Here is a 14970-nt window from a genome sequence, read left to right on the forward strand (position 1 = left end):
CATCATAAGCATGATACGTCCAAAGCTGGAATATGCAGCAGTGGTGTGCTCTCTGAGCTCTAAAAAAGATATAAGAAGATTAGAAAGGATACAGAAGATTGCTACAAAGATGGTGCCAGAACTAAAGGACTTAACATATGAAGACAGCTGAAGGAAATGGGACTACCAACCTTATAAGATAGAAGAGAGTGAGGAGACCTAATAACAATGTACAAGATAGTCAATGGCATTGAAAAGATAGACAGTGAAGACCTGGTGCTGGTGACAGAAGAAGATGGGAGGACAAGAGGTCATGTAAAGAAGATCAGGATGAGGTAGTGTGTGAAGGATATTGGAGAATACAATATTTCACACAGAACAGTGAAGTGCAATGCATGGAATAATGAAGCTGTTACAGCACATACTGTGCATAACTTTAAGAAAAAATTGAATAAATGGAGACATGGAAACAGGACACTATGAGCCCTGTTCAAATGCTGTACAATACAACTAGGTAAATACAAACACACACACACACACACACACACACACACACACACACACACACACACACACACACACACACACACACACACACACACACACACACACACACACACACACACACACACACACACACACACACACACACACACACACACACACACACACACACAAAAAAAAAAAATAAATAAATAAATAAATAAAAAATAAATAAAAAAAAAAAAATAATAAAATAATAATAATAATAATCTTTCTAACTCAGTGGTAAAGGAATTGAGTTTGTGCTGGCTTAGGTTCAAATCCCATTAGACCTCTGGGATTTTTCTGCTGACAAGCAGGGCAGCTACTGTCCCCTCTGACCACGGGTGATTGGGTGTGTGGTGTGTGAGGTCAGTCATACCTGAAGATCAGGTAAAGGTGGGTTCACACGTTTCAGTTTATGTCTGGAAATGCTAGCTGTTAAAGTTATTGGCTAGATTTTGGTGCCTAGTGGCTGGAAAAACTAGCCACTAAACAAGACCGACACATTGATCTTTTCCAGCCGTTAGCGGCTTTGTTTACATTTTGAGGCCAAGGAAGGTTTGAACATGTGGTGTCCAGAGGCAAAGATGTTGGAGCTAGTGAGGGACAAGTAGCATGTCTGGGATCCAAAAATTTGTTGTACAGCAAAATAAACTTACATAGAACTTACAGTGACCGTTTCCCTCTGTGCAGGGTGGAGGTGAGGATTGAATGCTTGTGATGATTTAATTTGATTGCAATTGTGCATAGTTTTTTTTTGTTAAAATGAACATTTTTCTTATAAGAAATGTAGGCCAACCAGTTGATACTTCCCAGCTGCTATGTGTGAACGTGTTTTGGCTTGTAGGGTTCTGTCAATACTTCTAGGGGCTAGCATTTCCAGCTGCAAATTGGCACGTGTGAACCTGCATTAATAATGAGCTCTGAGTTTGCATTGGAGTAACAGCTGTATGCATGTATGGTATGCTTGTATGTATGTACTGTATTAGGTTTTCTACACTGGTGTAGTAATTGTGTTTGTGTTGGGAACAGATGAATGAATTTCCAATGTGTATCAAGTAGTATACTTCCATTGTTTTCTAATTACAACTCAATTTTCAGGAATTTTTATATTTTGAGACAACTGATGACAACTAATCCTTGCCTTAGGGTATGATTCTTAACATTTCCATGGCATGAGTCACCACAGCAGCTGTGCACTTACCACTCACCAGCCATGGCTTGGGCTGGAGCTGCCAATTTTTGAAACTTGCACCAATAATGGCATCAAAAGAGGCTACCATATTTTGTAGCTTTTATTTAAAGCACCTGTTTTTCTCAACATTTACTTCAATAATCCTTGAGATTTGGTTATGATGCATTAAAGCAGAAAATATCTGGAAGTACCCCTTTTGCAATCAACAATTCACAGGTTAATTACAAATACACATGTTTATATTATTTTTTTCACATTAAATATTGTTTAATGTAACAAAAGTTGGTATAGTGATTCAGTGGGATGGATTGATAGAACCAACACACTTTGTAGATGTGTTAAGTATGTGGGGGACAAGTTGTATAGTTTAAGGAAGTGTTACAAAGTCCAAGAATATATTATAGTATTGACAATCAAATCAAACATGAATCAATTCATTATCGGCTCACCTGATGAAAGAAATTACAATGCAATGTATTAATTCTTAGACAGTGATGAAAACCCTTTCCCAATTGTTATAGTATACATAGTTGTTCCCTTGTTGCTGCCAAACAGAAAAATGGATGCCTTTGATATTGAAGTGGAGATGCTCTCCACCTGTTCTCCATCTTTAAGCTGGAAATGCTTTTACCTAGGACACCTCTCATCAAAACACTTTTGGTGCAGAAGCAGCTAAACCTGCTACTCTGTCTGCTCCTTATGCATGTACCATAGAGGATGCAGAGTGCATGGTTTGACATGGGCCTGTTTGAACTTTTTGGAAAGAGACTTTTAATTGGAATTTTTGTAAGATCTTATCTGGCCAACTTCTGTTTATGGCATGTGTTCCCATTAAACTCAAGTAACTCTTATTTCTTATTGGATGATTAAGGGATTGAGGTAAAGATCATGCAATAAGTTCTTTGTGGTTTGTGTGTGCTTCACATGAAAGTTGTGCACTTATCACTCTCCCATGGTGAACACTCCTCAGATAACCTTTGGTTTAAACATTGCAGTTTTTTGCTTCTGGTGTCTTATTTTCTTCTGCATACTTTCTCAAAATTACATCTTATAGAAGACTATATAAAATATATATGGTGGTACCCTGGCATGCACCCTTAATCTGCTGCAGATCCTTGGACAGTTATTAAAAAAGGACATATATCAAATAAATTTTTTCCCATAAGTTATAGATCCCAAGAGAGTGAGCAAATTAGTAATAGGGTGACATGTTGTAATGTTTCCTGTACCACACAATTTTATCAATACATTTACATTGATTGATTTATTCATTTTGTCATTATTCTTTATTTATTCATTTTTTGTTTCTTTTATAGCAATTTGGTTTGTGCAACTTCTCTCTCTGAGTGTAGGATCCTTTCTTATCTGAACATTTTTTCCTCTAGGACCTTTTCCCCATCAGATATTTTTCCTTGTGACATACTCATCAATGTTTTCCTCTCTTGGATGTAATTTCCTTTAATGCATTTTCCAACCTCCTTATTTATTTGACCAGGAACCAAACCTTACCTAACCTTAACCACTGACTGCAGTGCTCTCAGCCACTAAGTCTGCATCAGAATCTGTTCCCCTCAAATCTACTCAGGAGGAGAATATCTACATGGGAATCTGTCTGTCTGTCTGTCTGTCTGTCTGTCTGTCTGTCTGTCTGTCTGTCTGTCTGTCTGTCTGTCTGTCTTTCTTTCTTTCTTTCTTTCTTTCTTTCTTGCTTTCTTTCTTGCTTTCTTTCTTTCTTTCTTTCTTTCTTTCTTTCTTTCTTTCTTTCTTTCTTTCTTTCTGCCTGCCCTGCCTGCCTGCCTGCCTGCCTGCCTGCCTGCTTGTCTGTCTGTCTGTCTGTCTGTCTATCAGTCTGTCTGGGGAAAACTGTGACTGGGAAAGCTGTTAGAGAGAAAGCTATGGTGAGGAGAATAACCGTGCTTCTACTGTCACTCCTGCACCACAGGTCTTATTTTAGTACCTATCAATTTCTTCATCTTTTCTTTGTCCATATAGTGAAATGCTAATCCAATATTCCTTAGCAAATTATACGTCTCTCTGAAAATTCTATCAATATGGCTTACCGGTTGACTGTCACTCCCAAGTCCTTTTCCTTTTTTCCTTTTTCTAGTTCTACTCAATCTCCCATCTTATAGATTCCCACAGGTCGTCTTTCACTTTTTCCCATTTCCATGACATGGCTTTTGTCCACATTGAATTCCATTTCCCATTTTTTACTCCATTTCCAGATCTTGTTTAAGTCTTCCTGCAGTATTTCACAATCCTCTTTTTGTTTAATGACTCTGCACAGTTTCGCATCGTCCACACAGATTTATGTAGCTGTTCACTCCCTCTGGCATGTCATTTATGTATACGAGAAAAGTATTGGCACCAATACTGACCCCTGTGGCACTCCGCTGTCTACTGTTCTCCACTTGGACTTCATATCTTTAACTATTTCTCTCCCCTTCAAGTAATTTTTCATCCATTTATTGTGTGGTCCATGGTTTATGCAGACTTTCTTTCACACATTTTTATTTCCATTCTTATTTCTTTATTTTATTTTATCTATTCATTTATCTATTTATTTATTTACAGTATTTATTTATTTAATTCTACTATTGTTATTGTGTGTGTGTGTGTGTGTGTGTGTGTGTGTGTGTGTGTGTGTGTGTGTGTGTGTGTGTGTGTGTTTACCTAATATTTACCTAGTTGTAGTTTTACAGGGCTTGGGCTTTATGCTCGTGTGACCCCGTCTCCATATCTACACATATCCAATCTTACTTTAAAAGTATGCACACTTGTTGCAGACACTACTTCTTCATTTAAACTGTTCCACGTCTCAATATATCTCTGCGGGAAACAGGCCCAGGAAACATGCCCGGTAGCTCAGTGGTTAGAGCGCTGGCTTCACAAGCCAGAGGACCGCGGTTCGATTCCCCGGCCGGATGGAGATATTTGGGTGTGTCTCCTTTCACGTGTAGCCCCTGTTCACCTAGCAGTGAGTAGGTATGGGATGTAAATCGAGGAGTTGTGACCTTGTTGTCCCGGTGTGTGGTGTGTGCCTGGTCTCAGACCTATCCCAAGATCGGAAATAATGAGCTCTGATCTCGTTCCGTAGGATAACGTCTGGCTGTCTCGTCAGAGACTGCAGCAGATCAAACAGTGAATTACAGTGAATTACACACACACACACTGCGTAGTGTAGTGGTTAGCATGCTCGACTCACAATCGAGAGGGCCGGGTTCAAGTCCCGGGAGCGGCGAGGCAAATGGGCAAGCCCCTTAATGTGTGGCCTCTGTTCACCTAGCAGTAAATAGGTACGGGATGTAACTCGAGGGGTTGTGGCCTCGCTTTCCCAGGGTGTGGAGTGTGTTGTGGTCTCAGTCCTACCCGAAGATCGAGTGGGTGACCAGCAGGCGACCGAGATGAATTACATACGCACGTGCGCGCACACACGCACTTACTGCAGAGTTTTAAAGAAAAATTTGATAAGTGTAGATATGGAGACGGGGCCACACGAGTGTAAAGCCCAGGCCCTGCACTACAACTACTGCAGAGTTTTAAAGAAAAATTTGATAAGTGTAGATATGGATATATATATATATATGTAAAGCCCAGGCCCTGTTATATACTACAACTATATAAATATATATATATATATATATTATATATATATATATATATATATATATATATATATATATATATATATATATATATATATATATATATATATATATATATATATATATATATATATATATATATATATATATATATATATATATATATATATATATATAATTAATTTATATGATATAGTTCTATTGATGCACACACTTGTTCAGCAGCCCATGTATCTGAGTTAATCCTTATATCTAAGTAGTATTTCCTCCTTGTAGTATAACCTCAATCATGTTTTGATATTGTCTCAACTTTCATGTCAAAGCAATACAGTTCTCAATTGCAATTTTCATTTCCCTTGTTATCATCAATGATAATGCCTTGAATGAGCCTACCTTTGTTTTGCCGGAGTTTGTGTTGTTTGATCGTTTACATACTCATCTTTACAAGAAACATGTAATTTTAGAATAGTAATAGATTACATGTGTTTCATACTGTCACTGACAATGCTTTGACTGAATCTTTATTTTGCAGGACTTCATGTTCTTTGAGAAGCAGGGCAACAAGGAGAATGACAGCGTTGGGATGTTCTAAGCCAGAATGCAGGACACGTGAGAATCACCACGGCATGGGTAACAAGATGGATGCTCCAAGTATGAGAACAGGATTGTAAGGATTCTATATTAGGTGCCATCAAGGAATCACAACCTCCCTGGGATCACATATGCTTTGGCTGCTGTTAGTTTGTGCCAAGAGAGCATCCATTATGGCGCAGAGTTTTGCATGGTGACAGTGATTCAGGAAATGCATGTCACTGATCCACATTTTATTTTGTCTTCTTACTTTCTTGTGGTTTCTTTTTTATTGTGTATAATTGATACTCTGTCCTTCATGTATACTAGTAGTGTGTTTAATTTGAGTTATAAAGTTGTAATCATGTTTTGAGGAATATCTCATGACAGATTGTGATTCCAAACTGCATTCATGGAACAACATTGTCTGATTTTTTTTTCTGAAGTGATCTCTTGAATGTGACCTCTGAAAATTATGTCATAATAATTTGTCCACATCACTCAAAAAACTAGGCCATAATATTCTCTCTCTCTCTCTCTCTCTCTCTCTCTCTCTCTCTCTCTCTCTCTCTCTCTCTCTCTCTCTCTCTCTCTCTCTCTCTCTCTCTCTCTCTCTCTCTCTCTCTCTCTCTCTCTCTCTCTCTCTCTCTCTCTCTCTCCTTCCTTCCTTCCTTCCTTCCTTCCTTCCTTCCTTCCCAAAACTCCCTAAGACCTAAGGTGTCTGATTAGATATTCAAATGAAGCAAAGCCTGCAAAGCCTGTTACCTGAGCATTACATGAAGGCTTATCCCAGTCAGCCTTTGCAACACTCCTTCCTTAACTCAGTTTTCATTGTTGTTGTGGGATTTATCTGAAAATTTCTCAGGATCCTTTGTCAATAATGAGTCTCTACCAGTATTTCCCATCATATACCTTTCTTATGTAGAGTGAAACCAGCCAAAATACCTACTCAGGCCAACTATTGTGAGCTTGGTCTGGCCTTTCAAAATGTAATGAAGGAAAGAAAAAGAAACTGTAAATGCAAACACAAGCTCACAAAGTGCCTCTGTACATGAGCTGACCATAAACTTCTTAGTGTTAGTGGAAGTCAGTCATTAGTGACGTATTCTGTGCATATGTATTCTTATTGCAGGTTGTAGTTTATGAAAACTTGTATGAGAGTATAAGATCAGGTAAAACAGTACTCTCTCTCTTTATTGCTTTCTTCGTTCAAAACTATCTTCAACTTTGATTGAGCCACAGACAACTAATGAATGGAGACTTCCCAGTATTTCATAATCTTCCTATTTAATTCCCAATGAAGGCACAAAAGATTTAAAGTATGTTTTATAGACAATTTGTTTCTCTTACCAAGTACTTTTATGGTTTATCCGATTCTGTCAGAATAGATGACCGTTTTCCAAGCATAATCTTAATAGTATTTCAATAAAATAATTGCATAAAAAAGAAAAGAATATTTTATTGTTTAGCATTATAGAATTGCTTTGGATTACTCATTCATTCATGATCACCTCAGATGTGTAGCTTGTGGCCACTTGTCTTTTTATCTGTTAGATGATATGATACAAAGGATTTAAGTTTGATCACTCAGACACAAAGACTGTCAGTGCACAAAGATGCCTTCCTTAGCATGGCACCATACTGTAGGAAGCACTTCAGATCTTTTGCTGTGTAATGTTCTGGGTGCATAATTAGATATTGCTGTGATTAAGGTACTTAAGTAATTTTTGAAAAGGCATAGAGTATAATCTCTTGAAATCTTTCATATAGAAAAAATGGACAATAATTTTGTGCAATGTAAATGGCAAGTATGAATTTTATGGCCTTGGGAAGAATGTAATTGTTGAATATAGAGATTCCTTTATTTTTTTGTAATGACATTTTGTTATCAGTAGTTTAAAAAGAGTACTTAGTTACTATAAAGCCTCTTGAATAGAAAAAGCAACACTGGCCAGTTGTTTTACATACACCAGTAAGTAATAGCTAAGTGTTGAGGTGCAGGGCATGAGAAGCTACATGTTATCAGGGTGGAGATGTTGGAAGCTTGTCCTTGTTGTCTGCTTAACGTGGTCAAGAGAACCAGCTATTGAGGAACTTTGTATTTATTTTTTGCATGTTAGGAACTTGTATCATTACTGTAATAAGTGTTAGCTTCAAACTTCATGCATTTAATACACACACACACACACACACACACACACACACACACACACACACACACACACACACACACACACACACACACACACACACACACACACACACACACACACACAATTTACAATTAGGTAAATACACACACACACACACACACACACACACATTTACAATTAGGTAAATACACACACACACACACACACACACACACACCTGGAATGAATTGAGTGAAGAGATTGTAGCAACAAAAAGTGTAGACAAATTTAAGGAAAAATTGAATAAATATAGATATGGAGACAGGTCACTATGAGCCCCGCTCGAATCCTGTAATATGCCAGTAGGTAAATAGGCAACAGGGAAGTGTGACATGTAGTGGATGAGACAGAATAGAAATGTGAGGTGTAGAGGAATGTCAAATGGTTTCACAGCAGTATTGTAGCTTATGTACTTAACACATGGGACACTATCTACCAAATATGTCAGTATTATTTTGCAATGTTTAAGAGATACAGTATAACTTCTTCAGTATCCCACTTAACAAGTGTATAATTTAGTCAGTAGCTCAGGAAAGTATCATTCCCTTTTGTTCAGAATTAATGGCCAATTGTTTTTGCTTAATTATCAAGCTTTTCTTTAGAATGCATCTTTGAATATTAGTGCCATATGATCAATATCCATAATGCATTAGCTTTGCCAGTGTTACATATGTCATTAACCTGTTAGCCATTGCTTTGCTGTCAAGGTCATTCATTGCTGAGATAAGTATACATAAAGTTTCTTTAACAATGTGTTGGAAATGTGCTTAGGAAGACAAGAACACCAGACTCAAATAGAGGGAATACTTTTCATTGTACAAGGAAATCTAGAAGCTACTTGTGGTTTATATGTAAACTTGAAAGAAATGATGGCACAGAATGCACAGATGAAGTACATGTAATATTTTCTTTACAAAGCCAAATGAATTATGGTTGTAAGGAAAAGGTTGGCTTAGCATCACTGAAGAAGTTAAGGTGCTGAATTGCAATGACCAAGACATGATATTTATTTGTCTTATCACTATTGGCAATGTTTGTCCATAACATACCATAAAGCTTGCCCTCACATTTACAATTTCTTTATGATTTAACAATTGATTTTAGAAAACATGCAATAGTTAGACTGCCTATATTCTTACACTGTAGTAGTGTATCACCTCCTTGCCCCGGAGTGATAACCACCCATTCAGTGCAGACAGTAAAGAGCTGGTGGGATCTTCCTCTTCTTGTGATATTTCAAAGCCTAACAAAGTCACAGTCCAGCCTTAATTAACACAACTGTATATTTTTGGGGGTATTTGATTATTGCTATTTTTCAGTTTCATGGTGATATGGAAGACATCTTTCATTGGTAAGGTTATATATACCACAGCAGAAAACATCAACTCTTGATCTGTAAACACATACTACAAAACAGAATGAAGAACAGAGGGAGAGCCCCAACTTGCTGGTCAACAGCCTTAATGTATAAACCTGATTCTGTTTTACTGTTGAAAATAGTGAGAGGAGTACTTCCACCAGTCCCTACCACTATGATAGTTACCAAGAAGGAATTGTTGTACAGGTAATCCAGACAGTTTTGTATTTCTCATCTTTCTCTCTTGTCTTGGATATGAGTAAGCCACTAATCCTTTATATGTCTGTGTATTTCCATGTGTATGTACCTCATATTACTTGTGTGTTGTAGACTCTTACAAATACATACAAATATGCTCTTCATAGATTGATGTGCAACATGGTAAGGTATTCTAAACAACTGAGTATAATGGCAACCACAAACAGAAGTTTCAAGTTTTTACTTGGCTAATTCTTGCTGTTATGTCTAAATTTGTAACATAAATAGAATTTATTTTGTGATTTTAATGGACAGGACATTGCTGAAAAAAGATGTTTGCACAGTTTTACATTAAGTTTAGTAAAAAAAGACCATGACACTTGCATGAATCCTTTAAATCAATGTATGGAACTTAGTGTTCTTGTAAAACTTGTGTGAATGGATTTATTTTTGTAATGTTATATGTTCCACTGATCTTCATGTGATTGATAATCTATTTTATTTTTAGATATCTGTGTTTTCATTCAACATTTTGTAGACCCTGTAGACGACAAAGTTAAGCAGGAATACAGCTAAGACACGCTTAACTGTTTCCCTATGGACAGTCCTGGTTCTGCTGAGGATAAAGTGTAGTGTAGAGAGTCATATAGTAGCTTCCCATAGCACAATTAAACAAAAGAATGCATAAGTGTATACACTGTTTACCAGTCACACCCCTGCAGCAAAGTGATGTGCAGTGCAGGTTTGATTGTTTGTGAAGGGTTTAATTTTGAGCTATTATCTCTATATTAGCCTTGAAATTATTAGTAGTCCCATCCCCCCAAAAAAAGCAGTTTTATATGAGATATGTAGTAATAATTGCATAGTTGTCCAATATTTAATTTAAATCCCAGAGCACAATAGTAAAGTGCATTCTGGTAGAGCAGATGACCTGGCTTCCAGTAGGTATATTATAGGGTGTCTTTTTGGCAAAGTCACCCTACACGTACGTACGTCCATGCCTTGTTACTCCACGTGTACAAAATATGAATGTGTGTATACATTTTGGCTCAAGGCTCAAGTGCACACAGAGAGTCTTGCGAGGAGCAATGACTCTTAGAACAGCATACTGGGTGGCTGAGGGAAAATGATTAGCTTGAGTGTCCCCCCACCTCTCTCTCTCTCTCTCTCTCTCTCTCTCTCTCTCTCTCTCTCTCTCTCTCTCTCTCTCTCTCTCTCTCTCTCTCAAACCAAAATCCTTTTATTTTTTCTTTCTTTGTCTTTAATAGACTTTGGCACTGAGATAACTGCAGGGAAAGTGTCTGGGACTGAGGCACCATAAATAAATTTCAGGAACATATATCATGTATGTGGTCATTCAGTGAACAGTAAAGGATCAGGTAGACCAGCTTAAAGAGGAAGATAAGAGACTGTAATTGTTGTTATTTATAGCATTGTAATGCAATGACTGTTCCATCCTGACTGTCACGTTACTCCTTGGTGTTGACATTGGAGGGTGTCACAACAGCTGTGGACTAGTGACTGGGGCAAACTGTAGTGAGAAGTTAATGGTCTGGTTTATGATCTTGTACTTGCAAATTTCCATGTATGTGTTTTGTTTTGATGTGATGGCAATGTACATAATTTTATTTTCAAGTAGTACAGTAGTGAGTACATTCAAATTATGGAAATATGTATTTTCCATTGCACAGTAATGTCTTTTTATTTTATGTAATTCTCCGGAAAAATTCTCATTATTATGAAAAGTAATGGTGCTTAGGATATGCTGTATTCTGTATGTATAGTATTGACTATTGGAAAAATATATTATCTCTGCATGAAATATTAAAAAAAGATATATACACATTTATAATAGTACAGTAGTATACTTATATATTTTCTTATTTTTATCAAATATAGTTGTAGAGCAACATATTAGCTTATTGAATATGGTATAGAGTAAAAGAAAAATATAACCTATATATGTAAAATCAATAGCTCATTTATATTACCATTGCATAAGTTATCTTAATGTTACACAGTTGCAGGTCACCTTTTGCCTATCTAGATAACTGATGTCTTTACCTGACGAGCTGAGGCACAGCTTCACTACCTCACCTGTGCAGACGCTCCACATGTCAGGGCTGCAGACTGGGTGCTCTGGAAAGACAGTATAGGAAGTTTATAAGGGGATGTTGTCATACTTGTGATAATGTTCTCACAGAAGACCATCCTTGGTGCATGCAGAGGTTGTGGATTGCAATGGCTGCACTAATGTATCAGTTTGTTTTGATTACCTTTACTGTATGTTTGTAGTGTTTTGATGTAAAGGCTGAGAGAATGTGATGTGATCCCTTAATGGCATCACTAATAATGTTAACCCACCAGTTAATTACATACAACATTTTACTATTATTTTTAGAATGGATGGTTCCGCTGTCAACGCCACACTTGTCATTATGTATATTTTATATACTGCAGCAACATCAGTTATTATCCTGGGAAATCAGTTAGTAACCCAAAGTTCTCAAGTATTGGAGTATATCACCATGTGTGATGCTACCCCAGTGTTTCAGCCAGGGCAGGTCACCATACAGCCAGTGACGAGAATGGTGACCTCAGGCAGGCAGGATATTTGGGGAAATTGAACAAAAATGTGGAAGTGTGACAAGGTGCCAGAGGTAGATTTATTGCTCCAAAATATCTGAGTTCACTTGTCCAGCAGGTCTGTGGTCCCCATCACCCGATTTCCTTGTTTAATATAAGCATCAAGGTGGTATAAGCCTTGTTTATGTAATTTGTTTTGTAATTCACTGAGCCATTAGGGCTTTTTATCTTGTTTGTAATTTTTATTATAATTTGTTTAACATTTTTCAAGTGTATGTCGTGTCATCGTCATTTCTCATTAATATGTAACACAATAAAGTGTCTTTGAATTATTATATTGATGTGTGTACTGTTCACCTTTGATTTGTACCAGTGACAGTGAAGCTTGGCGGTGATTTGGTGTTTAGTTCCAAAGGGATGACTGAAAGACAAACAAATGCATGAACATGATAGTTTGTGGAAGAATAAATGACTAGGCAATAGAATGTAAAAAATGTCAGATGGCCAATAGTATATGTTGGCTGCACTGTCATTCTTTGGCATGTTTCCCCCTGAAGCAAGAGTTGATATTCTCAGTACTACCACATGACATCTTCATATTGATTATCTGCATTTAACCTGACACTGTTGTTGTGAATGTCTTGCTCACCATCATCCATCCTTCCTGTTCTCTTGGTGGTAATGAGGATGCAGTGTAGTCTTGTTTGGAAGGGATAAAGTATGTTCCTGAAATGTTCCAGTGTGACAAATTCTGAGGTTGTGTAGGCACCTCTGAGCATTACATGAGATGGTGGAATAAATACTTTGTTGTTTGCTTTTGGTGGGCCTGGGTGTGGCAATGGCTACCGTGCAAATGGTTGCCTTTGGTTCGGGGGACATGAAGGTATCTCAGCCCAACCAGCCAGTAAGTTAATATAATCACAGCTTGATCCATGTTGTCTAGACTTGCTGTGGTTGCAATCATCCCAACATCTTTTCTGGCTGTCCTCTGGTGATGTGTTTGGCTGCTGACTTGAAGAGCAATAACAGCCATCACTGGAAGAGTTTTTAGGAGCAAGCATCAGATTTAGACAGACCAATAAATGGACTATGATTATAAGACATGGACAACAAGTGTAGAAATTATTTAAAAAAATTAGAGCTTATATATATTTTTTTATTACTATGAGACATTTGCCAAATAAAGTTTTTTAAGGTTGTATGTCTAGATGACTTCCTTGGCAACTTGATTAATGTTCTGTTCTGTCATCCAAGTTACAGATCGCTCATTCACCAAAACATCAGTGCCACATTGTCACTTGATGGCTTGATGCCTGTAAGTTGTAACCTAAACAGTTCAGTTAAATTCCTTGGATTAGCTTTGTGATTAGGAAGACTGAAAGGCTGTAGCAACAGAGAAAAGTCTGAAATGACTGGTTAGTGTGGGGAAGATGGTACTGAGAGTACGTATTCATGGAATTGCACATTAAAAACACTAATTATAATAATATGCGTAGATGTTAATGGACATGTTATTCAGGAACTAGAATAAAATAATAGACTTTTCCCAAGAGAAACAGGCATTTGAAAGAATGCGCAGGAGGGAATAGTAAGTAGATTGCACAGATGAAATTGCAATGAAAGCGGTGACAAGGGTGTGTGAAGAGTGAAGCCACGTGCATGTAAAAAATATTTATTGCCTGGATTGGGAGAAGCACAGAGAATATTGAAAAGTAGATCATAATAAAATAAAGTGACTGAGATAATAGTATGAGGAAGAAATCGTAGCAGCTAATAATGGTTACCGATTAGAATAGGAAAGGTAGCTACAATGACAATGAATAAGGAAAAGCAGAATGGTTCCTTCGGGAGGGACTCGAATGAGGGAGTTGCTATAGTATGATGTCAATCACTGAGTGGGCGTGGTGGTGGGGAGTTGGACAAGTAGAATAGTACTGGAAGGAAACAATCTGAGGTCGTGCTAGTGGAGAGAGAGAGAGAGAGAGAGAGAGAGAGAGATAGGTAAATGTCTTCACTTTATATTAGTAAACCCATTACTGTTTTTTGTAAATACTTAAAGGCTTCAAAGAAAACGGAGAAAGCGAATACAGTACAAAGATGGCTGAGCAGATACCAGGACGTATATATTTGTTAGTTTTTATCACGACAACTACAATTTCGTATAATACCAGAATTATTTCTAATAACTGTTAAAAGCATTATACAACGAAATTCAACAATGAAACATGGCTCTTTTTGTGCTTCATCTTAAAAATATGTAAGTAACTAACAACCCTTCCCTCAAGCCCTATATATATCCAGTTTTGGCGGGGAAATCAACAGTGCAAGTAAGGGAGTGAGGGAGAGAGGTTCACCATGACGTCCACCCACACCTTCATCGGCATTGGGGATGAACAGCGGATCAGCAGCAGGTAAGCCGGACATTGTGACTGAGATTAAGGTTTTATTGAGTGCCTTGACTGAAATGAAGGCCAGTTGTGCTGTCTGGCGGCACGTGGTAGGCCTATCAGCTGAGCAATGGAGGATACTTTTTTTTTTTCTTTTCCAGAGGGGGAGGGAAGGAGGGGGGGTGAGGGGGGAAGGCACCGGTTGTTAGATATTAGTGATTGTAATGTAAAGGAAGCCTAAGTACTCATGAAGGTGAGGCGTAATGAGAGCAGCAAACTCAAAGCTAATATTACTGGCCGTTATAATTATGAAAGACTAAAATTTCTATCATATTTGCATTTATTTTTACTTATTTATTTATTTATTGTTTTTGTA

General features: G+C 37.5%; 1 protein-coding gene and 1 long non-coding RNA gene across 7 annotated transcripts in view; one reads left to right on the top strand and one right to left on the bottom strand.

The window, feature by feature from the left end:
• The window catches only part of LOC123498025 (phospholipid scramblase 2-like), a 36899-nt gene extending 28748 nt beyond the window's left edge, over positions 1–8151 (top strand). For all 6 annotated transcript variants that reach the window (XM_045245102.1, XM_045245101.1, XM_045245099.1 and 3 more), the window contains one exon: positions 5837–8151. In XM_045245102.1, the coding sequence (XP_045101037.1) occupies positions 5837–5896 (60 nt within the window). In that variant the 3' untranslated portion in view covers positions 5897–8151. The remainder of the gene's footprint in view (positions 1–5836) is intronic.
• Positions 6454–13308, bottom strand: LOC123498027. Its single transcript, XR_006672616.1, has 3 exons — positions 12857–13308; positions 10773–12628; positions 6454–6530 (listed from the first exon to the last, which is right to left on the bottom strand). It is a non-coding gene; the product is annotated as an uncharacterized LOC123498027 (long non-coding RNA).
• Positions 13309–14970: the final 1662 nt, after the last annotated feature.

The sequence above is a fragment of the Portunus trituberculatus genome, chromosome 47 (assembly GCF_017591435.1).
Source record: "Portunus trituberculatus isolate SZX2019 chromosome 47, ASM1759143v1, whole genome shotgun sequence".
In the NCBI taxonomy this organism is placed as follows: Eukaryota; Metazoa; Arthropoda; class Malacostraca; order Decapoda; family Portunidae; genus Portunus; species Portunus trituberculatus.